Genomic DNA, 15,213 nt, shown 5'->3' on the forward strand with positions numbered 1-15,213 from the left:
CATATATATGTTCCCCCTATATTAAGTAGAACCCAAAATATGGCCATTAGGAACAAAATTAGTATAATCAAACCTGTAACAAGTTTCGTTGAAATCGGTTCATATTTGAATATAGCTTCCATATGTATTTTCATCTGATTTTAAGTAAATGGTGCACCAAACTCCTTATGATTGTAATATTGACTAGCAATTTTCCACAACGTATAAAATTGAGCATTTTGATATTTGCTTTAAATCGATTTACATAATTTTGTCCCATTGTAACAAACGAATGACGTGTTTCTGGATTGATCTAAGTCGGTTCACATTTAGATAAAGGTCACATATTTTAGTTCATCCAATTTCATGTTAATGGCCCTTCTGTTAGGATGCATTCGTTTAATATACCCATAGTGGTGACTTTGCTACTTTGATGATATGGCTATCACTTTGTTTTGGAAGATCGGATCTTTATACTGTGCCACTCATTCCTCGGACTTAGTCTAAACGTAGAATCAGGGACATATTTCAATGAGGTACAATTTCTGATCGTATGATATAGAAGAATTTCTGACAAGTAATATGTATTATCATTATATCTTTATTTCAGATTATTTATCTTATTTTTATCTATTTTTATTATTTTTATCGTTTTTAAATTGTTGACTATATCATATTATAGAATATTAATAAATGACTAATTAAAGATATTAAAAAATTAAAAAACATATATTCCTAAAAATATAGTATGAGACTTCAAAAATGCAAACATAAACAAACTGATAAAATTTGTGTTTTCGATAATTTAAGAGATTGGCAAAATCAAACATTCCATTTAGTTTAGGTGTATGCAAATTTGAGCAGGTCATGATATCTGCATGCGAAATATACTTAGCCGTATAAAGTAAAGCAAAAATGATTAAAATTGTAACTAGACCAAACATCAAGGATGGATCGATCATATGTTATATTAAAATTTGAAATGTTAGTATTTTATATAAATATTGGCAAAAGTTGGATTGAAAGATCAGAAACCAACTGAAGCTTCTAAGATCAATAAACAGTTAATATAAAATAAATAAAATGCGTGCTTTTATCGTAAGTTCATTTTTAAAAGATGCTGATTTGTATAACACATATTCATCCATTTGTTTATTTTCAGATTCTTTGTTGTTTAGCCACCGCCTATGCCGCTAGCTTTGGATATGACTACGATAGACAAGGCAGCGCTTCCTTTGGTTCTGTTGTGAATGGCGGTTTCATTGGTAACGGTGCGTTCGTTGATAATGGCTTTGGAAGCAATGGTTTGGGAAATGCCGGTTATACTGGCAACACTTTAACTAGTAACGGTATTAGTGGACTTATCGCTCCTGCTGAACTCACAAAAGAATTCTACACCTTCACCGCTCCAGAAGATTCCTTCAATGATAACTCAAGCGCCGATCAGGTGGGTAACTCATTGAAACGTGGCATTCGTGTCATTTTCATTAAGGGTCCCGAAAATAACGGACTTAATGACGCTGCCCTTCAATTGGCCAAATCTGTCAACGAACAAAGAACCGCCATTTATGTGCTCAGCAAACAGGCTGATATCGGTAATTTGGCCAATAAATTGAATAACTTGAATCACAGCAGTGGCAGTCGTCCCGAAGTACATTTTGTTAAATACCGCACCCCAGCTGATGCTGAAAATGCCCAACGTGTCATTCAATCACAATATGATGCCTTGGGTGGTAGGACAAATAACTTTAATGGTGGAGTTGCTCCAGTACTGAACTTCGCCTCCAGTGTACCACAATATCAGGTTGCTGAGCCATCAACTGCTTATTTGCCACCTCACAAACGTGTTTAGAAAATAATTTTCATGAACTTAGCAAATTTGTCTCATCATATAATTTTGTACTATAAATTGTACACGATACCATTTAGTAGTAAGAAAATAGTAATATTTACTATAAATAAATGTATTAGTTTCGAAGTTGATTTATTTTAATATTCATAGCATACCTTTAGGCGCGTCATGTATATAAAAAGTTTGATGCTGCCATATTGCCTTTTCTAAATATGAAAATGGTAATGGAAAAATTCAATACTCCAACCAAACGATTTAGGGAAAAATACAACAAAGACATAAAAGTATAAAGATAGGACAATTGATACGTAACCAATTTCCAACAGATGGCTTTTCCTCTGTTGTTACGATATCATAACAACAGAGAGAACAATATTAAACGTTTGTAATGCTATATCTTAAGCTTATTAAATAAAAAATTATATTATGCGTGCAGATCTCTGATTTTATTTACATTTTATAAACACATCGCGTATTGGCGTTTTTATTCTTAACATGCCTCTGTTATACCTAATTCCCCCTGGATATTTTTTCATAAACTATTTTGTCAAAATGCATTTTGTCGAGTCTTTACGGTTTCTATGTCTTTGATACAAACATATATTTGGAACTCCTCGATATAATCATTCCAGACTTTACATATTGATTAAAAGAAAATCTTATCCTAACCGTATCCGATCGTCTGTTGTGTTCACGATAATTTTCAATTGAATCGATTGATTTTGAAGCTTTTGGAGACATTTATTAACCTAATCTGGAGTAATTTGGTATTTTAGCTTCTCGCAGGGTTTGCTTGTCACGAAAAAAATTTATGTACTGGTTTTCTTTTATGGTTGCACCCATATAACGATACATCCCAATTTTCTGTATTTTGGCGATTTTAGGCACATGTTTCAACTTACCTCAATTACGTCAACTTCAATCTTATATTAAAAATTGTCATTGAGTAGAAAATCTCTCTACCACAATTTGGAGTTTTCCACGTTCTTACTTGTTCGTATATTGACTATTTTTGAGATGTCTATGAATTTTACACTAGGTGAAAAAAAAAAACATCTTCCACCTTGCCTTCCACTTATCGATTGTAATTTGAAGTTTATAGATTCTAATTTGTAAACAAGTAAAAAAATTTCTGTCGGTCTCGCCGAAAGATAAACACGCTCAGCATATGGTTTGCGGAGATCTTCGAAATTACAAACAGGTTTTATTATTCGCTTTATATAAGGTGTATGATTTATCAATGTTGTTTCGGATTTAATGTCCAACAAATCGGTTATTCAATTCGCTTTAAATTAAATTTACAAGTTTATAAAATTTAAACCCTTTGTGGGGGAGGTACCAATGGGTCCCATTTTCGGATTTGATCTAGTATAAGTAAAGATAATAGATTGTCCAAAGTTTTATTCAAATCGGACATTCCATTCACCTGATATTAACATTAAATAAATATTAAAAACTTTGACCAATTGTAGGGGAGTTGCCAGAAGAAACCAACTACGAACATGATCTAAACTTGGTAAAGATAATATGTTGTGCAAATGTCAGTACAAATCGGATATTCTATTCGCCTAATATTGAAATTATAAATGTTAAAAATGTTGATCCTTCATTAAGGATGTACCAGAAGTAGTAGACCAATGCGTCCCATCTTCGAACTTGATCTAGGCTTGGTAACGATAATAAGTTGTGAAAAGTTTGGTTCAAATCGGATAATACGTTTGCATGATATTATAAAATTAATTTTAGCACGATTTTGATCATTTTGTGTGGGAGGTGCCGGAAGAAATGGACCGATATTCCGCATCTTCAAACTTAAACTAAATTTGGAAGAAATATAACAATGTACAAAGTCTTGAAGAAATCGGTTAGTCATTCCGAGAGTCATCGTGCGCACCAGCCAGTGAGCCGGACATTTGAAAATCTACTCCAAATTATCTGAAACGGATTTGGTCCAAAGAAACATGAGGCCTAAAACCAATATTTCAATGAGGAACATTGTTAGCGTAGCAAAGTGTTATACCCTCATTAGCCATAATGATGGGGGTATAAAAATATCAATATCGGTCTACCTTAAGGTGTGGCCTCACTATAACTGTATACGATATTTTTTTGATTTTTAAGACACATTTTGCAACCAAATATTTTGGAGATTGAGTGAGTAGTAAATTTACCTACCAAATCTTATAAATATCCATGAACGTTTACTCAATTTCTGGTGTCCAGAAATACATTTTATATCCCTATGTTGGACAGTATACAAGATTGACCAGGCCGAGCGTCTTTCACCATGTACGATTTACGCATTTACATTTATTTACATTTATGATCCCAATTGGATGGAATTTGGTGCAACCCACTTATTTATGTCAAGGACGAACCCTATTGAAATTGGAGAAAATAAATTCAGATTTAGATATATATCCTATATTTATTCCAATTTTGTGTATATGGTGCACTAAACTCCCAATATATGTTCGATTGATACAAAATTTAGTTCAGTATGTTGAATTGAGTCAAGAATGACAAGTGTTAAGTTTCGTTGATATTTGTAAATGGTGCGCCAAAGCCCCTACATTTCTTTCGATTTTAGAAAATTAGAAGGTGTCTTTTCGACCAATATGAGTCGAAAATGTCAAATTACAGGATTTCGGCTTGAAAAAAAGCGAGAAACCCCAATAAAACACCGAAACATTGAAAATATCGAAAATTTTGTATTATGGGAGTTAATTTTGGTAGAAAGATATTACACACAATGATAATCCTATATATTAATTAAAAGCTGTAAGGAAAGTAGTAAAGTCAAACGGGACCGACTATATGATACCCTTCACCACTTTCACCACAAAAGATGCATCCTAAAAGACGTCGCATTTTTGATGTACCATTACACATTCTATGCTCAATTTTGTACGTTGTACAAAATTTCGTGCCAATCTGACAAACATGAGCACGATTTACTTAAAATCGGACGCAAATATATCCAAATCTGAAACGATTTATACGAAAGCCAATCGGCCTTACTTTGGGTCTTTGGTGCACCATTTCCATAAAATCGGACGAAGCTATTTATGGAAGCTTTATCTAAATCTGATCCGATTTCTGCAAAACATCGCATACATCAATCTGGATCTAATTCAATACGACGTAAAAATGTTGTGTCAAACGGCCAAATTTTGGTGCACCATTTACTTAAAATCGGACGAAAATATATATGCGAGCTATATGTAAATCTGAACCTATTTTTCCAAATTTCAATAGGGTTCGTCCTTGGGCCAAATATATAAGCTGTGACATATTGCATCCAAATCTGATCATAATTGCGACCTGTACTTTGTGTACAATTTAACATGGACGAGAAAGTGAATCTATGTATATTCTCCTTTTACCTGTTACAAAAACATATGAACAAAGATATAATCCCTGTACCACGTGTGGTCAATAGTATAACACGTGCCCAAACTTCCCAAAATACAGAAATTTGGGAAGTTCCGTTATATGGGAACTAACTACAAAATTAACCATAAAATAATTTTTAGTACACGATTTGAAAAATTCGTCCATTATGTCATTGTATGTGGCAAAGGTTTTTCTGAGCAAGTATCGGGTAAAAGTGGGAAAAGGACGATGAAAATATACGAATGTCGATTTTCCGTCTTTGAGAACCCCACCTTAAATCGAAATTGTATATAAATTTAGAATATCTGATGTGTATAGGGTATTTTGTTTACGGTTCAAGGAAATAATAAAGACAAAGATGCACTAGAACTCGAGATATGTTTTACAAAAATATTGATTGAAGACATCTCATAACATAACCTGATAATGATTTAAAAATTAAATGATTTAAAGAGTTACTGTTGGCGTGATACCGATGAAGGGGAGAAAAACCAATAAAGAAATAAAAACAAAATAAACAATTTGGTATCTATATATATAAAATAGAAAAAAATTTGTTTGTTTGTTTGTATGTTACCGATAGACGCAAAAACCGCTGCACAGATATTAATGAGATTTACACAGAATGTCATGACATGCCCTGAAAGTAACATAGGCTAGATAGAGTTTAAAAATTCCGCGTGGATGAAGAGTTATGTCATCAATAGTGAACTTACCTCAAAATTTCTGAACGTGTAATATGGATATATCTTAAGAACGGTTACATATACCGTCTTAAAAATCTGTCTGAATAACGTAGGCGTATATACACATCATCCATTCAAAAATGAGCGCGCTACGATTGGAGATAAATGCACTCCCCGTGGTACTTAAATAATCTACACATAGAGAATAAAAAAGTTTTGTTTGAATAGTCAAAATCCGCTAAACAGATGTTACTGAGATTTTTGCAGTACCTCATGCTATCCGATAAAAGTAACATAGGCTAGATAAAATTCTAAAATTCAGCGTGGATGCCGACTTATAGCATCAAAAGTAATCACACATATTAAATAATATACCTATTCTATTATTATATCTTAAGAAGGGTTACAGATTTCCTTTCAAAATTTCTCTGACTATCTTCCTTACAAATACGTATCATCCATATAAAAATTGGCGTGGGAAAATGGCGGTAATGTACTCCCCATTGCATTACATCTATCTATACATATGAAATAGACAAAAAATTCGCTGAATAGTCTTTCGCAGTCAGTCATGTCATCGCATTGAAGTAAGATAGGCAAGATAAACTTCAAAAATTCCGGGATGTCGATAGCAACAACAGTTGCCATAACTCTGAACTAATATTGGTTTTCTATGCATTTATCTGAATATCTTGAATAAATCGGCTCATGTAGTGTGTGTAATACTCAGATAATTACAGATCCAATCTTAAACGACCAGGAAGTTAACAAATTGGTCAAAATCAAGTACTTTCGACTCATAATTTTTGGTCGTATTATGACATTATCAGTAATGATAATAACCACCAATTCAGTAATTACACTAACGTCTGCTGCTTTTCATCTCTCCATTATCATCACATATTGGAATAAAAATTGTGTAAAATGAAAAAAATTATTGGCATTATAATTTTTACATTTTGTCAGTTTGTGGGTTACCAAAATGTGTCCATTACCAGAAATGTAGTTTAGTTGACCAAACGGATATGGCTGTATAGATGAAACGACTAACTAATTTGATCTAGGTTTCTTAAAAATACTAAGATATATACAGCTAAGACCAATAATCCATTTAGGTTCGATAATGCATTCTTTTAAAAACCTTTTTAGACAATGAAACAATTAAAGATACAAAATCCAAACTTAACTAGGATTATACATCAGGGATCCATGCTATATTATTCAGACAGAGAAATGCATGCCTACCATATGGGAAACAGCTGAGAGTACAGATATAATGGTTGGTGGAAATGAAGGACTGTATTAGTTTTTGAACGATTAATGAACAACATGTGAATATTGAAGAAAATATATTTGTGTGTGCTACTATTACAACTGATTAAGACACGTTAAGCCAAATTTGTTTTCAATATTACCACAATATTTTAATCTATTGAATCGAATCAAATATTCTAATACATTAGCCTGCTGCTACCATATTATTACTGATATTACACTACGAAATGTCTAAAGTCGAACAATAATGTTTGAATTTGGGGCTACTATAATACCTATATATTTCCTATCAATACATATTTAACCATTTTCAACCCAATGTTGCAGTAAGTTTGGGGGAAGGGTCACAAAATAGTAGCTTTTAAACTAAATAATATGTCAATCACTTTAGTAGGGGCAGCGAAGCGCCACGGGTTCGGCTAGTTAGAATATATTTTCCAATTTATTTGGTAAGTTAATGAGTTTCGAAAAGAAACAAAATTTTACCTTAAGGCGTGCGTGCGATATCGAAAGCGAGATTGCAAGTTTTAGCAACGAGAGTTAGAAAGCAAGTGAGTCGCGGTCAGCAAATGTAGCGTAAACAAGGTCGAGATCACATCGACGACCGTAGCACTGGAAAGTCCTCTCTGCATCCGAACTGACTTATAGGAGAGAACGTAGGAAAGAGCGGATACTCTCTCCTACAATCCGAACCAGGCGAATGTGACTCCTAGAAGAAGTGCAGAGAAGATTCCCCCATTGACTCAAATGAGTGGCCAATTAATGTGAATAATAATTGGTATGCTACGGAAGGGGTGAACAATATATCGAACATATACATTGTCGTAAACAATGTATCGAACCTAAACAGTTACCAATAAAAATTCATCACGTCATAACTAAAAAACTTTACATATGATCTTCTGGATTTTTCCACTCCTAGATTAATATACTACCCAAGACCTTTTACCCCGATTCCCCATTTCAGCTGATAATACTGGTGATGTTTTCCTATTCGTCAAATGCTTAAAAAAATATTCAAACATATTACATAATGTGTCATTCATATAAATTTATACTCTTTAGAATTTAAAACCACAATTGGCAACATAAGTTTAGCCCATTAACTGCCTCATTATCATGTATTTAGGCCAACAAAATTAAGAGTTCTAAGATTTGTTGTTTCCAAATTATTTTATGTATTCTTGTTTCCAAGTAACAATGGTCATTATAAACTAACCATAGAGGCTGAACAATATTTCCATAAACGGAAGATTAATAAGCACCCATTTAACAAAACAATCGCCAACCAACCAACGAACAAAGATATGCTGATGATGATGGATGTGTTACAATCATTGTTCCATCTTTGTATCTCGAAGAATACTAGCGCGTGTCCAACTAAAAAAATGATCAATGAATCGATAGACGCCAAACGGTTGCCGCGGCATTTCAGTGAATGAAAATGAAATGACCCCATCATCAGGTTGGTTGGTTTGTTGTTGTTTTTGCTGGTTCGTAACATTACGTGATTTGTATGTACAGATGATGATGTTGTGCGTTGAAGAGGTGCTCGACATAAGTAGATGAATATGAAGTATGTGAAACCTTAATGTCGGACTCAAGTTGAGAATTATATGTAACTGTGTTTGTATGTATGTAAGTCATTTGAAGTTTAAACAAATATGTATACAATAGATGATCTCGACACTGAACTTATTCTTCTTCTTCTCCGATTTCATCTGAGTCGATGATGATGCTGATGTTGTAGACCTTTTACGTATCAAGTACAGCTCTGCTGGAATTGAACATTTGATTGTCCATGCAAATCAATATTTTGGCGTCGTTGAGGTTATTCATGATGCCAGGGTCATGTGGCAATTTGAATTATTTTTGTTTAATGACAGTTAAGTGTAGTAATCTTATTGGAAAAGCATAATATGTGGTTGTAGGAGAATCAAATGATCGCTACTACGCTAGAACATTGTTGAATATAATTTTGAAATCATTATTTGTTTTTATACCCTTCAAAATACTGTGTAACAGGGTATTATATCTTTGTGCATTTGTTTGTACCGTGTTAGAGGAAACGAGACAGACCCATAGTAAGTGTAGTTGATATCAAATTGTAAAGAAAGTGTAGGTTGCGTTTATGATGCTAATTGGATGAACGTTGGTCCAGCTTATTTATTTTCACAAGGAAATTGGTCAAATCTGTTCAGATATAAATATAAGTCCGATATACAGTTTCGTCCAATTTTACAAGAATGCATCACAGCCTTAAGGTATGTTCGATTTACAAATTTGTGCAGAGTACCAAACTGAGCGTACAATTACGTGGTTAAGGTTTTGGAAAAATCAGTTCAGATTTAGATGTAGCTCCCATGTATATGTTCGTCCGATTTGATAAATATGGTACACCAAACTCCAAAGTTTTTCAGATTGAGACGAAATTTTGCATTATGCACTGAACTGAGTCTAAAATGACTTTTGCCTTAGATCGGTTGAGATTTAAACATGGCCTGCATATAAAGATTCTTCCGAATTCATCTTTTGGTCAAGAATTGGAATGATATGATTCTTAAATTGAGTTGTACCTGTATATGGAGACTATGTGAAAAGAAATATGTTTTTATTCGAAAAATGCGTCGAAAAATTCGGCAATTTCGTGCGTTTTTATGGGCTCTATTTCCAAACTTGAAGTTATATTGACAATTTTCTGTGTAAAAGAGTTTCATTCAAACACCCAGAATCAAAAATTTCAGCCCCTTTGGTTGGAAAAAAGTTTAGGGCCATTGAAATACCAAAGAACCTGTTTATGGTGGCTATGTGATAACATGAATCGATAATAAAACTCCGATAACTCCCAAATTTCGGTATTTTCGATATTAGGAAGGTTTTAACGGAAATTCTCCACCGAAGTGGCTGTAATTTGGCATAGCGAGTGTTAGAGGGTGAAAAACATCATTCCAAAAATACTTATTATAGGTCCATAAGTGTTCCGCCTCATCTTCGGTATTTTGGGGGGTTTTATCCTCATTTACCCAGAAGTGATTGTACCTTGAATTTCGTTGATGAAAAATATGTTCGCCGAAATTTTTCGATATCGGATCATGTTTCGACATAGCCCTCACTTTAATATGGGTCCATATTTAGGTATAGTTCACATATAAGGATCCATATGTTGAATATAATTTCATATTTTGGTTTTTCAATGGGTAGTAAATACTCAAACGGAAAATTAATGATCTATTTAATCCCATATATCGGTATCCCCGTATATATAGGCACATTTTTAATCGATTATTATAGCATTAGGACTCCTTTAGGTCTCATATATATTCTCTTTGGAAAAATACGTTTCAGACAATTTGGAGTCGATTTACAAATGTTCGTCCATCTGTCTGGCTGGTACGCACGATAACTCTTGGAGTAACCGATTTCGTCCAACATATTAATACTTCTTCCCAACATAGATCAAGTTCGAAAACGGCGAATACCGGTCAACCTCTTCTGGTAACCCTCCACGAAATGGTCAAAATTGTGCAAAAAATTAATTTTATAATATCATGTGAACGGACAATCCGATTAGAACCAAACTTTGTACAACCTATTATCTTTACGCAGCCTAGATCAAGTCGAAAGATGAGGCCAATAGGCTCGCTCTTTCTGGTAACTCTCACAAATTATCAAAATTTTGAATATTTATTAATCCAATATTAGGCGAAAGGAATGCCGATTGTGGATCCACCGACCCTCTCTCTCTGTCAATATTTCTTAAATAACCGATTTGATCAACATTAAATCTGAAACATTTTATATGTAAACGAACAATAAAACATGTGTGTAATTCCGCAGACCATAGGCTGAGGTATATATCTATCGGCAATATCGACAATATCGACTGACTTTTATATCGTAAGTTATAGTCTCAAAAACTGGCATAATTATCTGCAATATTGCATATCGACTTATGGTTTGTACAGGTCCACATCTAAGAAAGCAAAATAGGCTTTGTGAAAGAGGCTTTTATAGATCCATCTCACGAACATATTGACATAGACTTATTCTGAAAGATTCCCTTATTCTTAAAAAGTTTTCATTTTTATGACGTAATAGTAAATCTTGCTATAAGGAATCAATTCAGTTTTTGACTTGCATTCGCAGACATGACGAACATAATTAGATGTATATTTTGAATAAGAATCTGTAACAATTTCGAAAAAAAATCAATGTTTGCATATGCCTGAACAATGCAATAATACTTACCCTAATTCTGTAGGTCACTCAGAAAACGGAACGGAACACACATCTTAAGAAGAAGAAGAAGTATGCCCATTAATATTGGGCTCTCATTATGTTAAAGTGCAAAAAGCCAACATACATAGGTCTTCAACATTTATAAATAGAATGTTCACAGATAATTGTGGTTTAGTTGTTATTATTACGGTGAACTATTCAAATTGACATAACGCGTAAAAATAATTATTCAACGTAAAATAAGTAAATAATAACGTGTGCAAAATGGTAAAAAATTAAAAGTGTGCCAATTGTTGTAATCAGAAAATAAAATAAAAAATATTTTATTACAAAATTTCAGACAACTGCTTGGAAGATACTATTCTTATTGGGTTGTATCCTGTGGTCTGAAACTCGGGCAGCAACAACATCCATTGATTTAACAAAGCTAAGTAGTCAAGTTACAAGAAATAAAAATGGTTATTTGCCACCAACACCAAGTGTCACGAATACAAAAAATGGTATGCGAACTCAATTAAATCTATGATTTAAATAATGATTAATTACAAATAATAAGTGGCATATGAACATTGTTATTACCTCGTGGTAATATTTTATATTAGTTTAATATGCATGAATGTGAATTTTATCGAATGGAGAACGTGAGTGAAATCGGTGATCGGAAAATATATATGTCAAAAAGATTAATATGATGTTCAAATCAAAAAAATCGCTATCGCAAACATAAATTTTCGAAGAAAAATTGTCATTTAAGGGATGCCCGAACACCCCGAAACTTCACATATGTTCGTCTCAATCGGACAAACCTTTTGGATATTGGAGCACCATTTGCATAAAATGGGGTTTAGAAATTTATTTATCTTAATGATCCACACAAAAATTATTTTTGAAGTACAATTATGTTTTAGAAGCTTAATTAAAACCGATTTACATTTTACAATGTAAAAATTTCTTGATTTGATCGACATCTATGCACATTAAACCGTATACTTATTATTTTGGCCAAGTGGGAAGTACAATTATGTTTTAGAAGCTAAATTAAAACCGATTTACATTTTACAATGTAAAAATTTCTTGATTTGATCGACATCTATGCACATTAAAACGTATACTTATTATTTTGGCCAAGTGGGAATTTCTAAATCTGCAATGATTTCAACGAAACTTAACACACATCATTCCAGACTCATTCAACACGCTATGCTAAATTTCGTGTATATCGAGCAAACATAGAGTCTTTGATATCCCATTTACAGAAAAACGGACAACAACATATATGGGGTTACATTTAAATTTGAACCGATTTCAAATAAAAATCACATACGCCTATCTGTACTTATTTCAGGACTCTTTGAAAAATGTTGCCTTAATCGGACAAATATTGAGAGTTTGGTGCTACATTTCAATAAAATCGGACAAAATTTTGTCCCAATCGGACCCACCTTGGCAGTTTGGTGCACCATTTACATAAAATCGAACGAAAATATATATATCTGAATCTAAACCTACTATATATTATATACATATATATAAAATAGAAAAAAATTTGTTTGTTTGTTTGTATGTTACCGATAGACGCCAAAACCGCTGAACAGATCTTAATGAGATTTACACTATATGTCGGGCCATGCCCTGAAAGTAACATAGGTTATATAAACTTTTAAAATTCCGCGTGGATGCGGAGTTATAGCATCAATAGTAAACATACCTCAAAATTTCTGAACGTGTAATATGCGTTTATCTTAAGAACGGTTACAGATACCGCTTTCAAAATTTGCCTGAATAACGAAGGTGTGAATACACATCATCCATACAAAAATGAGCATGGTACGATCAACGGAAAATGCACTTTTTACTGAATTTTAAAAACAGTATATTTAAAATTAAAAACATTTTGTTTGTAGACTCTAAAAATGCTGAAAAGATTTTACTGAGATTTTCACAGAACGTCATAACATGCCCTGGGAATAACATATGCTATATAAACTTCTAAGATTTCCCGAGGATGCGGCGTTATAGCATCGAACGTAATCATACCTCAAAAATTATGGATATGTACTTTGTTTATATCTTAAGTACGGTTACAGATACCGACTTCAAACTATGGCTGAGTAACGTGAGTGTAACTACGCATCATCCATTGCATTTAAATCTATACGTAGAAAAAAAACGTATTGTTTGTGGACTCAAACACTAATAAATAGATTTTACTAAAATGTCCATAGTAAGTAAAGCGATCCCATGGAAGTAACATAGGTTAGATTAAACTAAGGAGAAATAGCATCAAAAGTATTAATATATCTGAATGAATGTGCTTATGTACATAGTATGTATGTAGAACATTTTTTATGGATATATGTATGTATGTTAAGGGAGCGACTTGAAACTTGAGGAACATGAATACATGTAGTCATCATCCGATGAGGATATATTATGAAATACATACATATGTATGTATGTATATTAAAATAAAAATTGTGTCAAATTGAAAAAAAAAACAATTTCATTTTTGTCAGTTTGTGAAAACATGTTTATTTATTTTGAACAAAAACAAACAAAATGTTGCTTGGATTTCATCTCAGGCTTTGCTTAGATCCATCTCACGATCATATTGACATAGACTTATTCTGAAAGATTGCCTTATTCTTAAAATGTTTTCATTTTTATGACGTAATAGTAAATCTTGCTATAGATAATCAATTCAGTTTTTAACTTGCATGCGCAGAAATGACAAACATAAATAGATTTTGTTTTTTGTTTTTTTTTTTTTTTTTTTTTTTTGAAAAAGAATCTGTAACTATTTGGAAAAAACAATGTTTACATATGCCTTAACAATAAAATAATAGTTACCCTAATTCTGTAGGTCACTCAGAAAACGGAACGGAACACACATCTTAAGAAGAAGAAGTATGCCCATTAATATTGGGCTCTCATTATGTTACAGTGCAAAAAGCCAACATACATAGGTCTTCAACATTTATAAATAGAATGTTCGCAGATCATTGTGGTTTAGTTGTTATTATTACGGTGAACTATTCAAATTAACATAACGCGTAAAAATAATTATTCAACGTAAAATAAGTAAATAATAACGTGTGCAAAATGGTAAAAAATTAAAAGTGTCCCAATTATTGTAAACAGAAAATAAAACAAACAAATATTTCATTACAAAATTTCAGACAACTACTTGGAAGATACTATTCTTATTGGGTTGTATCCTGTGGTCTGAAACTCGGGCAGCAACAACATCCATTGATTTAACAAAGCTAAATAGTCAAGTTACAAGAAATAAAAATGGTTATTTGCCACCAACACCAAGTGTCACGAATACAAAAAATGGTATGCGAACTCAATTAAATATATGATTTAAATAATGATTAACTACAAAAACAAAGTTGTCAAATTATAATGAGCATATGAACGTTGATATTACCTCGTGGTAATATTTTATATTAGTTTAATATGCATGAATGTGAGTTTTATCGAATGAGAACGTGAGTGAAATCGGTGATCGAAAATATATATGTCACAAAGATTAATATGATGTTCAAACGAAAAACTTAAACTTGCCAAGAAAAATTATCATTTAAGGGATGCCCGAGCACCCCGAAACTTCACATATGTTCGTCTCAATCGGAAAAACCTTTTGGATTTTGGAGCACCATTTGCATAAAATTGCGTGTAGAAATTTATTTATCTTAATGATCCACACACAAAATATTTTTGAAGTACATTTATGTTTTAGAAGCTAAATTAAAACCGATTTCCATTTTACAATGTAAAAAT

General features: G+C 32.6%; 1 protein-coding gene across 1 annotated transcript; it reads left to right on the top strand.

Moving 5' to 3' along the window:
- Window positions 1-1,062: 1,062 nt before the first annotated feature.
- Window positions 1,063-1,831, top strand: LOC133333936 (uncharacterized). Its single transcript, XM_061542249.1, has 2 exons — window positions 1,063-1,077; window positions 1,142-1,831. Exons 1-2 carry the CDS (start codon window positions 1,063-1,065, stop codon window positions 1,829-1,831), a joined length of 705 nt encoding a protein of 234 aa, XP_061398233.1.
- The last annotated feature ends 13,382 nt before the right edge of the window (window positions 1,832-15,213 follow it).

Source organism: Musca vetustissima, unplaced genomic scaffold, assembly GCF_032173495.1.
Source record: "Musca vetustissima isolate MV318-11 ecotype Yass unplaced genomic scaffold, APGP_CSIRO_Mvet_v1 utg26731, whole genome shotgun sequence".
Classification (NCBI taxonomy): Eukaryota; Metazoa; Arthropoda; class Insecta; order Diptera; family Muscidae; genus Musca; species Musca vetustissima.